A 21378-nucleotide genomic window follows, 5' to 3' on the forward strand; every position below is an offset into this window, starting at 1 on the left:
TTCCTGTTCCGGCTCCCCCACCCCTTTACCTGTTTCCCCTGGGAGCCCTTCCTTAACAAATGTCTTGGGCTTCCCTGGTGGCACAGTGGTTAGGGAGCCGCCTGCCAATGCAGGGGACACAGGTTCGAGCGCTGGTCCAGGAAGATCCCACACACCGTGGAGCAACTAAGCTCTGAGCCTGTGCTCTAGAGCTCATGAGCCACAACTACTGAGCCCATATGCCACAACTACTGAAGCCCGCACACCTAGAGCCCATGCTCCACAACGAGAAGCCACCGCAATGAGAAGCCCGCGCACCGCCAAGACCCAACGCAGCCAAAAATAAAATAAATTGATAAAAAATAAAACAAACGGGCTTCCCTGGTGGCGCAGTGGTTGAGAGTCCGCCTGCTGATGCAGGGGACGCGGGTTCATGCCCCGGTCTGGGAAGATCCCACATGCCGTGGAGCGGCTGGGCCCGTGAGCCATGGCCGCTGAGCCTGCGGTCCGGAGCCTGTGCTCCGCAACGGGAGAGGCCACAGCAGTGAGAAGCCCGCATACCGCAAAAAAAAATAATAAATAAAACAAACAAAAAATGACTTGCACACGGATCCTCGTCTCAGAGCTGCTTCTGCGGAGCCCAACCTAAGGTAAGGTCCAACCGCGCCCCTTTTACAGATGAGGACATCGAGGCCCGTGACTGGAAGGGCCAGGAGCCATGACTATGTGCCAGAGCTGGGAAGCAGGACATAACCTGGGAAGTGACTCGCCCCTGCAGTGCCTGCCAGGCGAAAAGGGCGCTGCCTCGTCCGGCTGATAGCCCTGCAAACCTACGCTGGCTTTCACAGTCGCTTGTGTGCCTTGAGTGCGGCAGATAATAACATTTCCCTTGGAGTTGGGAAATCTGAGTTCTACTCCTGGGCTCTTCCACTGAAAAGCTGTGTCATCTTGCCTAAATTATTTCCACTGTCTGGGCTTCCTCTGATTTATCGGCAAAGTCATGGGTTTGGACTAGACCAGGGGTAGCCGAGGATGCCCACAGGCCAAAGCTGGCCCAGCAGTCCATACAGTGCTCTTAGCATTTTTAAAATTTTGCTTTCAGTATTGAAAAACTGGAAGATTTCATGTAAAAATGTGTATTTCAGAAGGTCTGAAATCTCTGCCCCTGCACTGCACAGAGCTGAGGGGAGGCGGGGCCCTCTGGGTAAGGGGGCCTCCTACCCACAGCACCCCCCACCCAGGCCTTTCAGTTTGCAGTGCCCCCGTTTCATCCTCTCTGAGGTGCATTCCAGCTCCAAGACGGTCATTATTAATTTTAAATTAAATGCATCCTTTTCTCTCCTGCAAACAGGGTAAGCGTGCAGGAAGAGAAGCGGAATACTCATTGCAAAGGGAACGGAAGGCACAGGGACATTTTGAGCACCGGGTTCCACGCACTTAAAGCAAATGATCTCATCCCTACCAAGCCCTCTGAGGCGGTAGTAATATCTTTTTCACGGGTGAGAAACTGAACTTCAGGAAGGCGTTTGTAGCTGGCCCGGGACCACTCTGGGACGTGGAAGAGCCAGGATCTGCGCCCAGTTTGTAAGACTCGGACCCCCGACAGAGCCCTCACGGAGCTCAGGCGCTGGGCTTTCCCTTGCCAACCCCCCGCCCCATCTTCCATCCCCGTTTCCTTTACCCCGTCCCCTGCCGCACACGCCCCGCCCACCGCGGCTCCTGGGGACGCGACGGGCACCAGCGCCACCTAGAGGCCAGCAGGATAACAGCCGCACAGCAGCGCGGGCCGTCAGCCCTGCCCTTGGGGGCCTGGGATTTGGGAAGTGCCCCGGGGGGCCGGACGCTGGGTTCCAAACCTGCCCTTGCACCCTATATCTCGAGCTTTCCCTCCCCTTCCCTGAATACCGGGGGGGGGGGTGAGAATCGAAACGACACTGAGCCACATTCCTGCGTGAAACCCTGTAAGCTCCCTGTCGCTCGCAGGATATAACAGTCCAAACTTCTCCCCGTGGCCTTATGTCTGACCAGCCCTGCTCTCTGACCTCCGGTCACTCTGGCCCCACGTCAGTGCCTAGTACCTCTGTGCTCCTCCGACTGGGGCTCCACCCCTCCCCCCCTTCCTTCTGCCCTGCCACTCTCAAGAAGGAACCTCCCCACAAAGGGAGGAGCCCGTTCCCTCCTTTACGTCCACGGGGACAGTGTCCTGGAGCCCCAGCAGACCCGGAACCTCACCTTCCACCAGCCCCGGTCCCCACCCCACCCCCCTCAGCTCACCTGCTGCAGCACGCGGGCTCGGGAGGCCAGCGCAGCGCTGTGCTCGGCGATACCCCGCTGGGAGGCCAGAGAGATTTCCCGCAGGGGGAAGTCCACGATGGGGTACACCTGGGGGGAGACGCAGACCACCTGACCCGGAGCCTCAGCACCTGGAGCCTTGGAGGGCTGATGGGAGCACGAGGCCGGAAAGGGACGGGCCCGGGCCAGGGGCGAGCGGGATGGGTGGGGCTTGTTAAACCCAAGCGGACCATTGATCATCCACCTTATAGCGTCGGGAACTCCAGCCAATAAACGAGGGCCGTAGACAGACTACCCGCCCACCCGGCGCGCCTTCCCTGCTGCCTAACTCAGGCTAGGATTGGGCGCAGGGTTTCCTAGAGGGGTGATGCCTGAAGTGAGCCTTTAGAGAGCCTAGTGATTGGGGCAAAGAAAGGAAGGTGAGGACTATTATGAAGCCATAAAGAAGGAATTCCTGCCATTTTCAGCAACATGGATGGAAGAGGGCATTATGTTAAGTAAGATAAGTCAGAGAAAGATACACACCCTATGATCTCACTTACATGTGGAATTAAACACAAACTCCTAGATACAGAGAAGAGATTGATGGTTTCCAGAGATGGGGATTGGAGGGGTGGGCAAAAGAGGTGAAAGGGGGTCAATTGGTACAAACTTCCAATTATGACATAAATAAGTCTTGGGAGTGTGAAGTACAGAATGGTAACTACAGTTGATAATACTGGATTGGATATTTTAAAGTTGCTGAGAGTAGCTCATAAAAATGTCTCATCACAAGAAAAATCATTTTAACTGTGTGGTGATGGACGTGAACTGGATTTATTGTGGTGATGATTTCACAGTAATATACAAATATCAAATCATGATATACACCTGAAACTAATAAGCCAATCTGAAACAGCTACATACTGTTAAAAAAAAAAGAAGGAAGGAAGGGTGGGAAGAAGAAAGGGAAGAAAGCAAAACCAAAAAAAACTGTCTGAGGATGTCCCATAAAGGCCAAATTCCCTTCCCAGGCCGACAGCAGGGAGCCACAGATCTTTTCTGTAAAGGGCCAGAGTAAATACTCACGTTTGAAGGCCATAGGGTCTCTGTCTCGACTACTCAACTCTGCCCTCGAAGCACCATAGCAGCCACAGACAATACATAAACAAGTGGGCTGTGCTCCAATAAAACTTTATTTATAAAAGCAGGCCAAGGGCCGGAATTTGCCAACTGCTAGTGTACAAGACCCTCCCTGATCTGGCTGCTGGCACCTGTCATGTCTTAGCTCCTTGCTCCGCCCAGCTCGCTGCCCTCCAGCCCCCTGCCCTCTGCCGCTCCTCGAGGCCTCTGTCGTGCTGCTTCCTCTGCTGGACACCCTGACTCCCATACTGTCACACCATCCACTCCCCCAAGGCACCGCTCTCCACCACCGACACCCTGCCCCTTCCTGTCTCTCTATCTCGCTTGTGTATTTCTCAATGGCTGACAGTGTGGTGAAAATGCTCTTATTACCCTCTCCCTCACCGACTGTGAGATCGGAGGGCAGAGATCCTGTTTTATCGTATCCCCATGGCCTAGAATGGTGCCTGGTATAGGAGGAGGGTCTCAAGATTTGTCCAAGGGAAGGAGGGAGGAAAAGAGGGAGAGAAAATGAACAGGGGAAGAAAGGAGGGTTGAATATGTAAAATTCAAGACAGAAACTGCCCCATGGGGTCCCAGCAGCCTCTGTCCCCGCCCAGCCTTTCTGAGTGAATGCATCGCCTGCAGAACCAGAAGACCCGGCCTCACAGGTGGAGGAGGGACCCAGCTCCCTATAGGGCGGTAGCAAAGCCCTCCTTACCATCGTGTTTTCATCCTTAAAGAGCGTCTCTCCTCTGGCTTTAGCAAGCAGGTCTCCAGGGCAGGCCAGCTGGTGCTCAGACACAAACTCAAACAGGCTGTTCTTCCTGGAAGTGACGAGGATGAGAGACAGAGCCCGGGGGTCGGGTTAAGAACCTGGGTTTGGAATCAGGCAGATAGGGCTGGACGGCTTGCCGTGCTACCGCTGGGACCTTGGGAAAGTGCTTTAGCCTCTCTGGGCCTCAGCATTCTCACGCGTAAGATGGAAAACTAGTGAAGTACGGACAGTTCTGTTCTAGCAAGGTACCCGATAGGAGAAACCCTTAATGCGTGGGAGCTTCCCTGACGTGGGGCCTTAGGACCCTGGGACTCCGTCTCTCCCAGCAGGTCCCTGCACTGTGAAAGCCCCAACCAAGTGGAGCTTCTCTGCAGAAACCAATCCAGGCCACGTCCCCCCCGGCCACCCCGCCAGGCCATGGCATTGAGAGGTGCCACGTACCACACGATGACCAGCTGGAGGAAGTGCAGCAGTTTCTTCTCGCCCTTGCAGGTGGCACAGGTCTTGTTCCCCCTCCCTGAGCATGTGCTGCATCTGAGAGGGGCCCCATCAGTACCACTCAGATGGTCGTGGTGTCCCAGTGGCTCCGGAGGCCCCTGCCTCACATCCTTCCTCACAGAGGTGCACTGTGGTGGGCACGGATTGCTTCCACGTGCCCACCATCTGGACCTCCCACTCCTCGTAGCAGTGCCCCAATCTCCCTTTGGAGACATGGTTTGTGGACTTGCCCCCATCCCTTCTATGACCAGCTTGGGACCTCAGCCTGGCCAATCAGAGCATTCCATCTCTCTGGCCATAGTGGCTGATACAGAGATTGACGCATGACCCAGGTGAGTGCACTAAGATCCACCCCCACAACTTTTGCTGGAACTATCAGGAAAGGGCCATCCTTTTCCACTGAGGTCACCAAGCTTGGAGCTCCTGGTGGCCTCCTCTGCCACCACAGGAGACAGCCTGCCTGAGGATGAAGCCAACATGAAGGAAAGCAGAGTGAGGGACAGAGACAGATTCCTGGTGACATTGTTTACGCACCTGGATCCAGCTGTACCTGAAGTCATCCCAGAAATCTATTCCTCGACTTTTCCATTACATGGGCCTATAAATTTACTCTTTTGCTAAAGCCAGTTTGAACTGGAGTTCTTTTACTTGTAAATGAAAGAAATCTAAGTTTCTTTCCAAATCAAAGAGCTCCTTTACCAACCACAGGTGGCAGGTCCACCAAAGCTTTGCCATCTGGCTTCTTAGAAGGATGGCCTGGGCCTGGATGAGCCACAGGTATCATTAACCCAACACAACTTTGAAGAGTTTCACTCCTCATGGTTTCTTGTTTCCCTTTAAAGATTTATAAATACGTGAAAGGACGTCAAGCCCAAAAGGCAGCAACCCACTGTTTGCAAAGCCCTGTGAACAGGCACTTTGTTTAGTCAATCAACCAACCTTCCTTCACTCTTCCTCCATTTAGTCCCTGCAATGGGTTATAAATAAGGGTTTGCCCGGGCCCGGATCCTCAGAGAGATAAGAATCTCACCTTGGGTGCTCTTCTGTATTCACTTCCCCTCCACGTGAGCACGAAGCGGTCTCCTCTCTGAACCCATGGCCTCCCTTCCTCCCTGCAGACCCTCGTACCTCCCCCCGCCCCCGACCCACAGATTGCTTGATGGGCTCCACTTGGTCTCGAGAAACACTCACTGAGGTGACAGGGCACCTACAATGCACAGAGCTCTGGGGACACAGGGGTGACGAGACAGCGCACCCGCTTGCCTTCCTGAGGGCAGGCAGTAAAAAGCAAGAACGCCCGTGAGAGCACTCAGCTCGGGGCCGGGGAGCCCCGTCTTACCTCTGCCTGCCGGACCCCGAGCACATCTGACACCGCCGGGCGGGCCTGGCTCTGCGCTTGGCCCGGCTGCATGAGGGGCACCGCACCTGCGGACACACGTGGCCTCAGCCCTCGCCCGCCTCCCGGGGAGCAGGCAAAGGGCAACCTGAGACCTGGCTCCAACCCAGCCTGTGACCTTCCCCAAGCTGTCACTTCCCTACTTGCTCTCCCTGGGCCTCGCCCCTTGTCTGTAAAATGCAGTGTATCTTTGGACCCCTCCAGTTGTAGCGTCAGAGACTCTGCATCCTCACATCCCTGTTTCTCCTGAGACCTCAGCCTCTCCTGCTCTTCTCTCAACCCCATGACCCTTGGGACCGTCCCCTGACCAAACAACCACGGCCGGGGCGGGGAGAGGGGGGCAGGCTGGCCCTCCCTGGTGCTGGAGAAGCCCCCAGGGATGGACCAAGCTATGCCCTCACAGCGGGCTCGGGGTGCGCTCCGGAGACATTCCAGGGAAAGCCTGAGGGACAAGGGGGTAAGAGGAGGAGGGGCGGGAGGGAGCAGCAAAGGCCACCAGCGAAGGCCACCGGAGGACACAGAGCAGGTGCAGCCACCGCGGAGCCCCACGGTGCGTGCGGAGCGGGTAGAGGGACGAGCACGCGGCAGGCGGAAGGTGGGTGCAAGGGCGCGTGGGCAGAGAGAGGACAGAGGAGGCCGGTTTACTGCAGCAAGTAGTCAGTGTGTGTCCAAGGGGTTAGGCACAAACGGGGAGGTAGGGAGAGCTGAGAACACGTGAGGGGCGTGGACTTACTGCCGGGAAGGCTAGTAGCCTAGAGGATCCTGCAAAGAACGCTGAGGCCACGAGGGCCTGACTGGCGCTTAGGGGCCCGCGCGGGGCTGAATAGTATACGTGGTCGTCCCCACCCGGATTTACATCTTCCAGAACCTCAGAATGTGACCTTATTTGGAATTCATCTTTGCAGATGTAATTAGTAAAGGTGAGGTCATACTGCAGAAGGGTGGGCCCTACATCCAATGACTCGTGTCCCTATGGGAAGCCCGTGAGGAGACAGAGACACACACAGAGAAGCCAGGAAGCAACACGGAGGCAGCGATGGGGCTGAGGCAGCTATAAGCCAAGGACTGCCAGCCGCTGCCAGAAGCCAGGAGGAAAGCATGAGATGGCTCTTAACCCTGCCGACACCTTGGTATTGGACATCCAGCCTCCAGAACTCTTAGGGGATAAATTTGTTGCTTTAAGCCACCCAGTTTGTGGTCATTTATTACGGCAGCCCCAGGAAGCTAATCCAAGGCCGAGTCTATTGTGTCCCTCAAAGGCCCTGAACTTCACTTCTCGGCCGGCACTGGCCCCTGCACTACAAGTGCTGGTCACTTGCCAGTCTGCCCCTTGGACAGAGGGTCCCTGTGAGAAGGACCCCAGGTCTCAGTCCTCCTGCACCCAGCAGGTACTCAATAAATGTTTGTAGGTGGAGCAGAAAAGGAGAGAAGAATGAAAATCATAAACCATCAAAGGGAAATAAGGTCAATAGAGACCACCCACTCCAACATTCCCATTTTACAGGTAGGAAGATGGAGGCCCGGAGAGGGAGGATGACTTGTCGGAGGGCCCACTGTTGGCGCAGGGAGCCCCAGGCTGCCAGCCCAGCCCTCCATCCCCACGTGGCCCTGTTCCACATCACATACTCACCAACGGCCACATGTGACTCACCGTGCCGGCCCCGTGGCAGCTGCTGCACTTGTAGCGCCCATGCCCGTGGCATTTGTGGCATTCCTGAGAGTGAACGCTCTCCTTGGTCTGGTTTTCCAAGTACCAGCAGCTCCTGATTTCACCAACCCCACCCCCATGATGTCAGCATCCCAGGTCGAGGTATAACAATTCAGGCCATGGTGGGAAGACGACCATTTGTGACTAGGCTTCCAAAGGGCCTTGAACACCAAGCCAAGGAGATCACATTACCATCTCCCCGGAGCCTCAGCCCAGTCGGCCCTGGATGCTAAGACGGGGAGACCAGGTCTCCGACTCCCATGTCCTAACTCACACTCCCAGGCGAAACCACAAAAGCCAGTATCCTTTGCCCATTAGGTGGCTAAAGTGGTCTTTGGGAATAGAAGCCATAAAAAAACAGAGGGTGTTTTTGCAAAAGGCAGCGAGCGAGCTACTGGAATTCAATGGCTGAATCAAAACAGCTTTTCCACCCTGGAGAACAGAATGAAACACTTTCTTGATCTCTCAAAGTCCTCTTCGTCTTATGATGCTATGAAAACTCAGAGGGTAAAATGACACGCTTGAATCAAGTTCTAAAGTGAAAACAAGGCAGTTAATTAGATGAGCACATACCATAAAACATCTCAGCTGTGGTTTTGTAACACATTAGGTTACCCTCACTACCTGTCCTGATTATATTTCTGTAAAACAGCGTGGATGTCAAATTCTACTCCCCTAATGACTTCCATAAAAAAAAAATCCCAGTGATGCTTTAATTTTATTTTATATGTTTCATTCAGCTGTTTCCCAACAGGTCAAAAAAATAAAAAAGACAAAAACCCTCAGATGGTCTAGGAATGTGAATGCTCGCTATTTAAATCTGGTGACAATTTCGTACCATCCTGTTGCTATGTGAACGCTCCCTAATTTGCACGGAATTTCGTAGGGGACTACATCCCATACGCTGGGTTTTCCTAGAATTCTGCTTACTTGATGGGCAAGGAATAAACCACCAGCCTGGATTTTGGGTTTCCTTTTTCAAAGGATAAAGTTTGAAGAAACTACGGTGCCCGGAAAACCAGCTCCGAGAAAAGGGCAGAGACTCCAGTGAACACATTACCTTGACCAATGATGAGTGAGGGACTTGGAACTTCCTGGTATCTTCCTGAAACATCGGGGGAACCTGGACCTTGATGTCCCAAAGCCTGGGGGAGGTCCCTCTTTGTGGCCCATCCACGGAGTGGTCTGACAGAGAAAGGGGCTGTTCAAAGAGCAGCAAATGGCTGCAAGGACCAGCCTTCATTTATTCACCAAATAGTACGGAGCCTTCACCTGGTGCAGGCGTTAAGCTAGAACCTGGGGCCGAGGGACTGGTAGGTAAGGGTCCCCTTAGAGCCTGTGGCTAGGCAGCCAAGCGTCAGAGTTGAACAGACCCGGCTGCCTCCTGCTTCTTGTACTTCCTGGCTGCGGAACTCGACACCAGCTCCTCCACCTATATACACCTCTCTGCCCTGCAATCCTCTCCTCTCTAACCAGGGATAACGGTGGCACCTACCATGGAGCACGGTAGTAAAACTGAACAGCAGAAGGCGTACCAAAGCTTAGCCCAGGGCTGGTACATGCCGAGGGATCAATAAACCAGGATTGTCTTCACTACTGTCACCATCCCCACCATCTTCTTTCTCCTCCTCCATCACAATACAACAGAATATGACATGGGAAGTGCTTTGGACAAGAGCTGCATAAGGCGTTCTGAAAAACTCAGAAGACTGACTCATTCTGCTGGGGAGGGGACAGCAGGGAAGAAATCCTCAAAGGCTTCATAAAAGAGGGGACCCTTGAGCTAAGTCTCGAAGGATGAACCAGAAAACAGATAGGGCACAGAGCTTCCCACAAAGAGAGCCTTAAGCCTCTAGGGGGTCCAGCAGAGGTGACATAGCACACTGAATGGGGTGGGGATCTAGAGACTCGGGGAGGCGCTGGGGGTGGCCCAGGAGGCAGGTAGACGCCCGAGCACACTGGCTGCCTTTGCAGTCTGGCCCCGTGTGGCAGCACCAGCCTGTGGCCAAACGCAAACACTAGACTTTTGCAGGACCTCCTGCAAGCCACTTCCTGGACAGGAAGCGTCTGCTAACGTCAGCCCTGGAAGGTCTCCAGGAGGAAAGGCCACCCTCTCTTTTTATGGGGGATGGGAAACTGAGGCTCCGAGCAGCAGAGCATCTTCCTCGGGGTTGGCGGCTAAGCCAAGTCCTGACATTCTCCACCAATCCCGGCCATATTCACTCCGAATTAAACTGATTTCAGACAACTCACTTACTGGTAAAGGGCTGAAAAGTCCATTCACTTATCCTGGATTCACTGAAGGTTTCTAGTCGATACTATAAAGGAAAAATAGTGTGTTCACACTCGTGCCCTTAGGAAGACAGAGCCTCATGAGAAAGGATGAAGCTCCCCACCCCTGGGCTCAGCAGGGAGAACAAAGTTCCCAAGCACGGCCAGCGCCCGAGGGCTGCTCAGAACAGGCTGGCAGCAGCGAGGACTCGTGTCGCAGATGCCCTGGGACATATCTGCTGGCGGTCATTCAGCCCCAGGAAACCTCCCCTGACAGACACACCACTGGGCACCTTCAGGATAATGTGTATAATTTCTTTATACACAGAAATGGTCTATGAGGCAAGTTTTGAAGCAAAAATTGCCCTCTGACAGATGGAGGCTGCTGGAATCAGCCACTCCGAGCACCCCTGGGGGAATGTATCTGCCTGAGGTCGAGATCCTCCTTCTTGATCCTCATCCACGGGACCTCGGACATCGCCTGTCTCCTCCTTTTCCATGTGAGGAAAGGGATGCTCAGAGAGGTCAGGTGACTTTCCCAAGGTCACACAGCTACACAGAGACCTCGTACCTCAAATCCCTGCTCTGACCACTCCCTGCGAGGCTGATTTCTGCAACTGTGTGCCCTCCAGGGGACGGCTATGCCAGTGACACTAGGAAATGTGAACTTAAGCTTGTCCCTGTCAAGGCAGAAGGTGACACAGGTGGGGTCACCTTGCGTGGTCTTGGTACCAAGCACAGGACCTCCCTGGAGCCTCAGGCTTGGGGGTGATGAATAAATACCCCTGGCACAGATGAAACTTGGGGGAGGCAGAGGGAGCTGGGATCAGGGGAGGAGACGGCCCTTTCCAGGCCACGCCTCCAGGAAGCAGGTAAGTTGTGTCTTTAAAAACAGGGCTTCGGTGCCCGCAAACCTGTTTGAATCCCAGCTCGGTCACTTCTAGCTGCATGTTTGGGGGCAAGTAACTTCATCTCTCTAAATGTCCAATTCCTCCTAACTGGTGACGATGATACCTACCATGAAGGGTAGCTATGAGGATTCGGTGAGACATATAGGTAATGCGCTATCCATGACGCCTAGGGCATTCGAGCTGTTCTCTGGTGATTGACAACCAAGATTCCTCGTATTATAACTCACTACAATGTCACCGCTATTCACACGCACTGTTCCCCAAGACTCCTTTCTCCCCGGCCTCGCCAGGCGCCCTCCGGCCAGCCCTCACCCTGCGCAGGACCTGCTGCTTCAGCTCCAGGATGACGAGGTCACCGGCGGCCGCACTGCCGTAGCAGCACTTGGAGTCCACGAAGCTGAGGAGGGCTTCCCGGGCCACCTCCTCTGTCACCACGGGGACTCTGGTGGGGACCGAGCAGAGGGGCAGTGGTCGGGGAGAGCCTGCGGGCTCACCCAGGCCAGCCAGCCCCCTCACGGTGCCGATGGAAACTAAGGCCCGGAGACAGGGGTCCCCCAACCGTGTCCACAGCAGTGGTAGAGCCCTCGGGCACCCAGCTGGTGAGCGCATCTCCGGCATCAGGAACTGTGTGAACAGATGCCCAGTGGGAAAGTGGCAGGTCCTTCTAGAGGACAGCAAAACCACTTTAGCTGAGGTCTGGAGCTGCGGAGAAGGGCTGATGGGGTCTTAGAACTCAAATGAAAAAACAGAAACAAAAAACTGAAAGATGAATTATGCCACTTTACAGATAAGGAAAACTGAGGCCCAGAGAAGATGTCACACAGCTAGGAGGAGGCAGAGTTAGGACTAGACGAGGTTCCTGCCCTCTGGGACCTTGACTTCAGCCAGAGGAGTTGTGAGTAACGCTCAGGGGAAGACCCCAGCCGAGAACCTTCTGACAGTGGCGCCCACAGAGACCCGCCGTGAGCCCGCTGGACGGCAGTGGTGCAGGCTGGGAGGGCAGACTAGGAAGGACCCCTTCTCAGCCCCCTCTCGGGACACCTCTCCTCCTCCTGGAAGACTCCCCTGAGGCCCAACTGCCCTGTCCCTCCTCGGCAAAGCCCTCCCGCCAATGCCATGAGCTGAGGCCCCTTCCTCCGCCCTGCCCCCCATCTTCACATTCTTCTCCACGGCAGCCTGCCTCCAAATGTAAGCCCTCACCAACGCACGCTGTGTCGCCGACACCCCCGGCCCAGCGCACAGAGGGGCCCGTGTGCCCACAGACAGTGCCCAGCAGATGGAGGGCGTGGGCGCAGCAGTGGCCGGGACGACTCCACGGAAGAAGGGGCGTCTGCAGGCACGCAGGGAGGGCGGCCAGGGAGGAGAAGGGAGGGGGTCCAGGCAGCAGCGGGGCCAGAAGCACCAGGAAGGCACCCTCGACGGCAGGACACGGCCACTCTGGACCCAGCATGGGCACAGCTCCTCCTCCTGTCCGCCCAAAGCTGGCCGGACAGCCGGAGCTCTGCCCCGAGTCCTCCAAGCAAGCGGACTTTCGGTAAAGGGCGAGATAGGAAATACTTTAGGCTTTGCGGGCCACGTGGCCTCTGTGTCACCACTCAGCTCCTCTGTCACGGTGTAAAAGCAGCCACAGACAGTAAGGAAACAAAAACACACGGCCGTGTGCCAATAAAACCTGACAGACAAAAAGAGGCAGTGAGCTGGATCTGGCCCGGGGGCCGTAGTTTGCAACCCCTGATCTAGACTAGAGTTTTCAACCCTGGCTTGGTAGCCAAACAACCTGAAGAGCTTGGAAAAATACACACTCCCAGGCTCCATCCCTGGAGACTCTGATCCACTGGGTCTGGAGTCCTGATGCACTGTCTGGGTTGAAATCTGTGGCCCCTGAGGAGGGCTGTCGGGGGACAAAGGTGACCTGAGGATCATCTCGCGTGACCCCGCGCAATGGCTCTGTGGGGGCTGCCAGGGCTCACCTGTGTTCCAGAAACGAAGACCAGCACCTTTGTTCCCGGGGCCTCCCCGGGGCCTCCGAAGGTGGGAAGAATATCTGGCATCCTGGGTTCCAAGACCGGCAGCATCCTGGTCGTAAGTGGAGATGGACGTGGTCACAGGATGTCCATGGACACAGGGCCTACGCCCCATCCTCCCGTTCCCTCCCGATGGCGACAAGGGGCTTCCCAGGTCCCCCAGGGGACAGGGGAGCTCTCCCAGCCCGGCCTGTTCCAGAGATGCCCGCACAACAGCATAAGCCCCAGGAAGAAGCTGCGGGACCCAAGCCCCCAGGGACACAGACTCACTGTCCCCTTGAAGAAGGCAGTCACAGCTGGGCAGCCTCTCCAGGAGTTCAGCCGGGGGCACCAGAGGACTCTCGGCCTCGAAGCTGAGGTCCATCACACCTGGGGAAGAACGGGCAGTGCTGAGCCTCGGGGAGGAGGGGGTGGAAGGCGACTCCTGTCAGCTACCTGACGGGTGAGGGCAGGTGCGTCGTAGAGAGGCTCACGGTTTCAGTCAGTCTCACTCCGGCCCCCTCACGACACACAACATACTTGTAGGGCAGCCAGCAATGGGGTTGGGGGTATGACAGTAGCAGCGGTAATAATAACGATGAGACAAACATTCGGAAGGGCAGCTCCTATCTGCTGGACACCTACTCTGTGCCAGTCAGCGGGACAGGTGCGGTATAAACAGTATCATATTCCCCAGCCCTAGGAGACAGACACTGAATAACAGATGGGCACACTTCTCTGCTGCTCCTCTCATCAACAGACAGGTCTCCGTTTCCTCCCCTTGAACCTGGGCAGGCTTGTGACCGCTTCACCAAGGGAACACAGCAAGCAAAGAAGAGACTGCAGCTCCTACTTCTGGCCTCCTGAAGCCGTCCCTCTTGATGCCTGAGCTGCCAGGTAAGACATTAGACTATCCCGCTGGAGAGGCCACGAGCAAATGCCCTGAGACTACGTGGGGAGGGGCCCAGTGGAGCCTGGCCTTCCAGCCACCCTGCCAAGCCACCAGGAACATGAGCAAAGCCATCTTGGACCCTCCAGTCCAGAGCAGCTGTCTGCTGAATACACTGAGGGACCCTTTCATGGACTGCATGTCTGCATCCCCCCAAATTCGTATGTTGAAACCCACAGCCCCAGTAGAGCTGGGTTTTGGGGTGTTTTTTTTAACACATTAAAAAAATATATTTATTTATTTATTTGTTTGTTTCTGGCTGTGTTGGGTCTTCATTGCTGCACTTGGGCTTTCTCTAGTTGCGGCGAGCAGGGGCTACTCTTTGTTGCGGTGCGCGGGCTTCTCATTGCGGCAGCTCCTCTTGTTGCGGGGAACGGGCTCTAGGTGCGTGGGCTTCAGTAGTTGTGGCACACAGGCTCAGTGGTTGTGGCTCGCGGGCTCTAGAGTGCAGGCTCAGTAGTTGTGATGCACGGGCTTAGTTGCTCCGCGGCATATGGGATCTTCCCGGATCAGGGCTCGAACCCGTGTCCCCTGCAATGGCAGGCGGATTCTTAACCCCTGCACCACCAGGGAAGCCCTTGGGAGGGGATTAGGTTTAAATGAGGTCTTACGGATGGAGCCCATGATGGGATCAAGGTCCTTATAAGAAGAGAAAGAGGCTAGGGCTCTCTCGCTCTCTCTACTATGTGAGCACCCAGTGAGAAGGCGGCTGTCTACAAGCCAGAAGTGGGCCCTCACCAGATGCTGGGTCTGCTGATGCCTTGACCTTGGACTTCCCAGCCTCCAGAACTGTAAGAAATAAATGCTTGTTGTTTAAGCCAACCCAGTCTATGGTGTCTTTGTTACAGAAGCTTGAACCAACACAGACCCTAATCAGTTACAACACGGAGCACCCACCTGAGCCCTGTTGAAATTTCTGACCCACAAAAGCATGAACTATATTAAAGTGGTTGTTGTTTTAAGGCACTGGGATGTGGGACGGTAGGTCATGCAGCTTCCTCCATCAGGCAGTCTTTACTCTGAGACTCTCCACAGACCCACACAAGACTTTCTTGCAGCCACACCAGGGTCTCAGGCTCCCCTGCTGCCCCCTCTCCTCTCACAGGTGTCTGACCTACACTGTGGTCCAAAGACGGTCCCTGACTACGCCTGCCCCTTCTCCCCCTTTCCCTTCACAGGTCTCCAAGGGACGTCTGGCATGTCTCAGGCCATCTTGGTGTCTGCTTCTTGGATGACCCAAATTGACACACCAGCACAACCACATTCTACCAGTGTGACTCGCGCAAGATCGCCCAGCCGGTGAGTGATAGAGTTGGATTCAAACCAAGGTTCTTCTGTCTCCAAAGCTGGTGTTCTTTTCCAAGTACTTTTTACAAGGCAAACCCTATGGAAGAAGCACTGATTATATAACTGTTTTTAAAACCTCATCTTGATCTGTCAGGCTGTGACATCTATACATAGGGACTGAGACTCCAAGTAGGAAAGCATAATACTAGAACTGGCTCCTGGAAACTCAGGACTACTCACGAAGCACCTCCCACACCTGATGCCTCACCCCACCATCCCACCTAGAGGTGTGGAAGACAGGGCGTCTAGCTCCACTTGACACGAGGAGTCTGAGCCTCAGAGAGGTTACTCCAGTACTCCTAGGGTGCACAGCGCTGGAGTTAGAGCAGGCCAGAGGCTCCTTGCTCCACTTCCAGCCCAGTGGGCCACCTGTCAAACCTGTTCCGTGAAGTCCCCAGGCTGGGGGACAAGGATCCCTCAACTGTGTCTTTCTAGTGGCCAGTTGACCACAGGAAGTTGACTTTAAAGGGCGAGCTGATAAACGGTCAGTGGAAGGGGATTCTCTCTGCCTTAAGTCACTGAAGGCCACTTGGGTCAGACTTCCAGCTGATCGACCTCATCTCCGAGATCCTCCTCTTTTCTGCAGCTCTCTAAAACGTACAGCTCTTTATCACTACAAAAAATAAAGATATTATGTCCTGTTCTTTAGAGTTTAATAAAAGCAGAGGCCAGAAGAATAAGCAGATCTTGTTCAAAACCGGAACAGCTTAGGTTATCTGGAAGCAGAGACAAGACGTTGGACGGTGAAGAAGCCTGAGATTCTGGCATTCATGGCCGAGAACAGTGAGGGAGGAGGCGGTGTCATTGAAACAAATTAACAACCCTGCTCTACCACCCCTCCCCCATGAGGGGTGCACTTGTCCTCTGATAATAAGCACTACATATGCGTCTCTAAGGTTCTGTCTCCTTGCAGAAAACTTCCAAAGGAAGCTGAAATAGAAGAACGTTTGTGGATATAGAGAGTACCTTGCTTAGCAGGAAAGCTTATCTTTGTAAGCAAATGATTCTGCCAAGAAGCAGGTGAGAGGCCTGGGACGCACGCGAGTGCGATGTCAAGTGACGTCATCCCAAAGCGGCAACGCCTGCCAATGTGTCCTGAAATCCCCAGGATGAGATTTCCCCCGGAATTATTCTTCGAACCTTGGTTCTCAATATTGTTTCGCTTCTAATAAGTTTATTAGCATTCTCTGCTACTCCAGCCACCAGGGACCCAGGGATCAGCAAACATTTTCTACAAATAGCCAGGTGGTAAACAGTTCAGACTATGGGCTGTACAGTCTGTCTTACTCACCTTGGCCGTAGTGCCCTGAAAGCAGCTATAGACAACAGACAACTGAATAGTGTGGCTCGTTCCAATTCAACTACAAAACGGGCGGTGGGTCTGCTTTGGTCCGTGAGGCGTATTTTGCCCACCCTGACCTGACACCCACCTGTGCGGGGGCACTCTGAGGGAGATCCGGAAGGTGGCGGCTGGAACTTGAACCTGCCTGGGGCAGGGTCCATGCAGTGTCTGTGAGCGTAGTTAAAAGAATTAAAGGTGAGGGGCAGGGTTGGACTGTAGCCAGGGTGGGGATGGGGGTGGCTGCACTCAGAATCCCTGGGCATTGTGTTGAGGAACCCGGGCTCCGATATGCTGCCGTCTGAGCCAGGTAACACATGGCACTGTGCCGGACACTCATCCTCCCAGCGCTCAACTCCTCCAGCTGGGAAAGAGAGCGGGTGGTATTAGGGCCCACCTAACGAGACAATGTGGATACAGCTCTCAGCCCCGAGCCTGGCATGGAATAAATGTTCGGTCAGTGCCTTGGACCCAGGAGGGCGGGTCTTCCTCTTTCCCGGTGCTCCTTTAAGCCAGCGCACAAGAGTGAAAATGTCAAGCGTGGAAAGAAAGGCAAGGCCATCACAGCCCCCTCCCCTGGGAGGGCCCCCGCCTGCCCGGAAGTCTTGTCTCCGCTGGGGCATCAGTGCTCCCCTGGACGAGAAGACGCCACGTGGCTGCTCTGTCCTGCTGGAAACCCAACAACGGTGCAGGAAGACGGGAAGAATGAGAGGTGGGGCGCTCAGAGCTCCATCCATCAACTGGGAGCCACAATGACCTCTGGCAACTCATCAGAGCTAAATTAAACTCCCCATTATGTTGTGGACGAAAATAAAGGCCTCCAGGCTGAAGCACGGGCAGACATGTCATTTCCTGGGCAGATCTCAGCGGGCACAACAGGAATGCGGACGTCACGGGACATTGTGTGGCGCCCAGCGTGGGGTGCTCCGATGGGGGCCACCAGCTGCGTCACCGTTTCCATGGTGTGGGGCTGAGTTCCAGGGTGGCCGACCAGCTGGACCACTGCCCCCTAATTCACGTACTACCTCGGTGAGAGACGCTCCATGATCTCTCTTGTACCTCATGACAACCACTATTTTCCCCATTTAGTAGAAGGACGAGATGAGGCTCAGAGATGTGATTTGAGACAGCAAAAGCTCACAGGCTCATAGCAGAGACAGAAACAGTACTTAGAACTCAGAGCCTGACTCCAAGCCCCAAGGCCTTTCTACTCGGGTGAATACCCCAGTGCTCCAGGCACACACGTCGAGTGGTTGCCGAGAGAGCTTTGCAAAGTGCCACCCAGGTCGTGTTTCTGCTCACCAGACGCCAGCTATTTTTCTTTTGTATAGGAAGGAATTTTTCTGGTGGAGAAAGGCACAATTCATGGATAACCCCCTTATCTTTCTCTTTTTTTTTTTTTGCGGTACGCGGGCCTCTCACTGCTGTGGCCTCTCCCGTTGCGGAGCACAGGCTCCGGACGCGCAGGCTCAGCGGCCATGGCTCACGGGCCCAGCCGCTCCGTGGCATGTGGGATCTTCCCGGACCGGGGCGCGAACCCACATCCCCTGCATCGGCAGGCAGATTCTCAACCACTGCGCCACCAGGGAAGCCCTATCTTTCTCTTTTTAAAATGCCATTCCCTTGATTTCAGGTGATCAAAGGAGTGCACGTCTCTTGCCCCTGATTAATCATTGTTGAAGCACTGAAATCCGACAGAGGTGGTACTGAAAGTGACTTGCAAGTGGATGCAACACCCAGAATGTCCCTATCCATGCCTACGTCGGTACCAAATTATGTCACTGGAGGAAGATATTCTTTCTCTGAAGCTTCCCCACATTGTAGACTCAACAACTAAGGGGACAACACTTTAGTGACTGGGAAGGGTAACTCAACTGGCTAAAGTGGACAACCATCTCTCACCTAAGAAGGGACATTTAAATTACAGAAGTCGGGCTTCCCTGGTGGCACAGTGGTTAAGAATCCACCTGCCAATGCAGGGGACACGGGTTCAAGCCCTGGTCCGCGAAGATCCCACATGCCAGGGAGCAACTAAGCCCGTACAACACAACTACTGAGCCTGTGCTCTAGAGCCCGTGAGCCACAACTACCGACCCTTTGTGCCACAACTACTGAAGCCCGTATGCCACAACTACAGAAGCCTGTGAGCCTAGAGCCCGAGCTCTGCAACAGAAGCCACCGCAATGAGAAGCCCGCGCACCACAATGAAGAGTAGCCCCTGCACACTGCAACTAGAGAGAGCCTGCACACAGCAACGAAGACCCAACGCTGTCAAAAATAAACAATAAATAAATTTATTTTTAAAAAAAAGAAAGAAAAAGCTTTAAAAATAAATAAATTACAGAAGCCCCATAGCAGGCTCCCTTTCTGAAACCAGGAGAAAACTTTACCTAGTTTCAGATTTCATCAATCTTGTTTCTAAAAACTCTCTGGACAATCTCACACCTTGCAGTAGACCCTAAATGCCGGCCTGAGGTCTGATTATGTTGGAAACCAGCCCATAGGGTGACCCTACGGCAGAATCAGAGTTTTTAGAATTTTAAGGGAACTAAAAAGAGTTCACCTTCCTCTTACCTTGCTTACCAGAAAGCTTGATGCCAAAACAGAAACACCACGGTGGTAATATTTTCCATTAATAGCAGTTTAATTTTAAAGCTCTCGGGGACATAATCTGATAATTCTCTAGAGTCAACATTTACTCCATGCCTACGCTGGGCTGAGTGATATATTAGGCACTTTACATCCAATTAATCTTTTACCAGTTCTGCAAGATGACACCATCTCTATTTTTATTGGGGGAAATAAAGCTCAGAGAGGTCAAGTGACTTAGGTGAAGTCACCCAGCAATTAGGAGGCAGAGCTTGGATTTGAATCCAGATCTGACATAGCCCATGTCTACTACAACAAACTCCAAGAATGAACTGAAAGAATGCTAATGAGCAGTATTTTTTAAGAGGGAAGACTGCATTCTACTGTTAGTAGAAGCTTATCAGAATAAGACTATGGATCCACAATTTCCAATATATCAGAGATCAGAGTCAGTCCTCCTCAAATACATGCTAAAATATCTAGGTACAGTCTCTCACTTCAATATGAAAAAGGACTCCAACAAAATTTAAACTGAGCTCTCTCAGATTAGCATGGGTTCATTTCATAGCCCACTGCAGCTCTGAGGCTTAAAGCTCTGACACCCCAACATTAAGGGCAGGAAAGAGTGCTGGGCCTGCAAAGGACCTTCAAAGTCACCAAGCTCGGTAACTCTGAAAATGCACTAGTGTCACGGGCCTCTCTGGGATTCAAGTGAAAGCTGTGGATGCCTTCCCCTCCCCCTCCCCCTCCCCCCCCCACAAAGCCCACATACAGTATTTTGCCTTCACCTTCATGGTCCTCAAATTAAGAACTCCTGACCAATCTCCTTTTACAGATGGGGAAACTGAAGCTCAGAGAGGTTAAGTGACTTGACCAAGATCACAGAGCCAACTCACAGCAGGGCTAGGACTTGAACCCTAGCCTGCCAATTCCCAACCTGATACTCACCACGTTGTCCATTCCAAACTCACTCTCCAACTTTCTTGTTTTAAAACACAGCACATTTCTTCTTAAAATACCACTTCCTTCTTCATCTCTTTAATTAGTTCTTAGATTCCATTGTATTTCTGTCCCACTAATGACAAGATGGGGTCACCTGGACTATGTTTCCTGAGCAGTAATGAACAAGTGAGCTTTTTGCTAGAGGGAGATCATGCGTAAAGAGCTTTCACTGACATTGCTTTAAAATTAACCTCATCTGGGCTTCCCTGGTGGCGCAGTGGTTGAGAGTCCGCCTGCCGAGGCAGGGGACGCGGGATCATGCCCCGGTCCGGGAAGACCCCACGTGCCGCAGAGCGGCTGGGCCCGTGAGCCATGGCCGCTGAGCCTGCGCGTCCGGAGCCTGTGCTCCGCAACGGGAGAGGACACAACAGTGAGAGGCCCGCGTACCGCAAAAAAAAGAAAAAAAAAATTAACCTCATCTAAGAACTGATGCAACTCTGACTGAAATAAGAATCCTGATATCCAGGCTCACATTTGGCTTGGGCAGGGGAGGGGTGACTATCAATCGGAGAAAGGAAGGATAGAGAATCTAAGATTTGGACAGTGTTTCGTGGTTAGGGAGGAAAGTCCTCACCTTGGTTTTCTACCTTCCTTCTCCACTGCCCCGAGGCACCTAATGGAAGGCTGCAAACGGGCTTTATGTGTGGAAGGAAGGAAGGAAGGAAGGAAGGGATGCCCTAGCAGCACAGACGCAGAACCAAGACAGCGCTGAGGGCAGCAGGGAGATTTCAGCTCAGCCACCCACGGAGGTGGGCGCCCCTCGCCCTGACAGGCTGTACTTACTGTCACCGTCACTGAGATCCCTGTCCATCGTCGAGACGTCCAGCCAGGGAAGCGTCTGCCCTCCCAGTGGGCTCAGGCTGCTGGGATCTGAGGGGACCACCCCAGGCCCCGCCCAGAACAGCGGGCCCATTGTTACCTGATCTGAATACAACAGAGGGAAACATCTGTGGGGAAGCCCCAAGGCCATCAGAGCGGCTGCTCTGGCCCCCGTCTACGGGTTCTTGGGGCTCCTCCTCACAAGACCCTCTACTTGCCGGGCTCGGCTGGCGCCCCCGATCGCCTGCATCCTCACGCAGCCCTGAGAGATGGGCACTTTCATGGAACCCATCTTCCTGAGCTGGGATTCAGACTCTCGTTTGCTTGGCTCTCAGGTCAGAGCTCTCGACCCCTGTGCCACGTGGCTTGTCTATAGGGAGGCAGGTTCCGGAGCGC

At 54.0% G+C, this 21378-nt stretch overlaps 1 protein-coding gene across 5 annotated transcripts in view; it reads right to left on the reverse strand.

Moving 5' to 3' along the window:
- Nucleotides 1-20999, reverse strand: part of SSUH2 (ssu-2 homolog) — a 53269-nt gene extending 32270 nt beyond the window's left edge. For 3 of the 5 annotated variants that reach the window (XR_010947148.1, XR_010947147.1, XM_067755287.1), the window contains exons 1-11: nucleotides 20947-20999; nucleotides 13229-13327; nucleotides 12905-13010; nucleotides 11247-11376; nucleotides 10010-10070; nucleotides 8813-8937; nucleotides 7696-7758; nucleotides 5988-6073; nucleotides 4592-4684; nucleotides 4094-4199; nucleotides 2254-2361 (exon numbers count right to left, since the gene is read on the reverse strand). Coding sequence is in view for 3 of the 5 variants with exons in the window: in XM_067755287.1 (XP_067611388.1) it covers nucleotides 2254-2361; nucleotides 4094-4199; nucleotides 4592-4684; nucleotides 5988-6073; nucleotides 7696-7758; nucleotides 8813-8937; nucleotides 10010-10070; nucleotides 11247-11376; nucleotides 12905-13010; nucleotides 13229-13327; nucleotides 20947-20974 (1005 nt within the window). In the remaining 2 variants the exon portion in view is untranslated. Of the gene's footprint in view, nucleotides 1-2239; nucleotides 2362-4093; nucleotides 4200-4591; nucleotides 4685-5987; nucleotides 6074-7695; nucleotides 7759-8812; nucleotides 8938-10009; nucleotides 10071-11246; nucleotides 11377-12904; nucleotides 13011-13228; nucleotides 13328-20946 lie in introns of all 5 variants that reach the window. The other 2 variants (XM_067755289.1, XM_067755288.1) reach the window with 2 other exon arrangements.
- Between the last annotated feature and the right edge of the window lie 379 nt (nucleotides 21000-21378).

Source organism: Pseudorca crassidens, chromosome 10, assembly GCF_039906515.1.
Source record: "Pseudorca crassidens isolate mPseCra1 chromosome 10, mPseCra1.hap1, whole genome shotgun sequence".
Lineage (NCBI taxonomy): Eukaryota > Metazoa > Chordata > Mammalia > Artiodactyla > Delphinidae > Pseudorca > Pseudorca crassidens.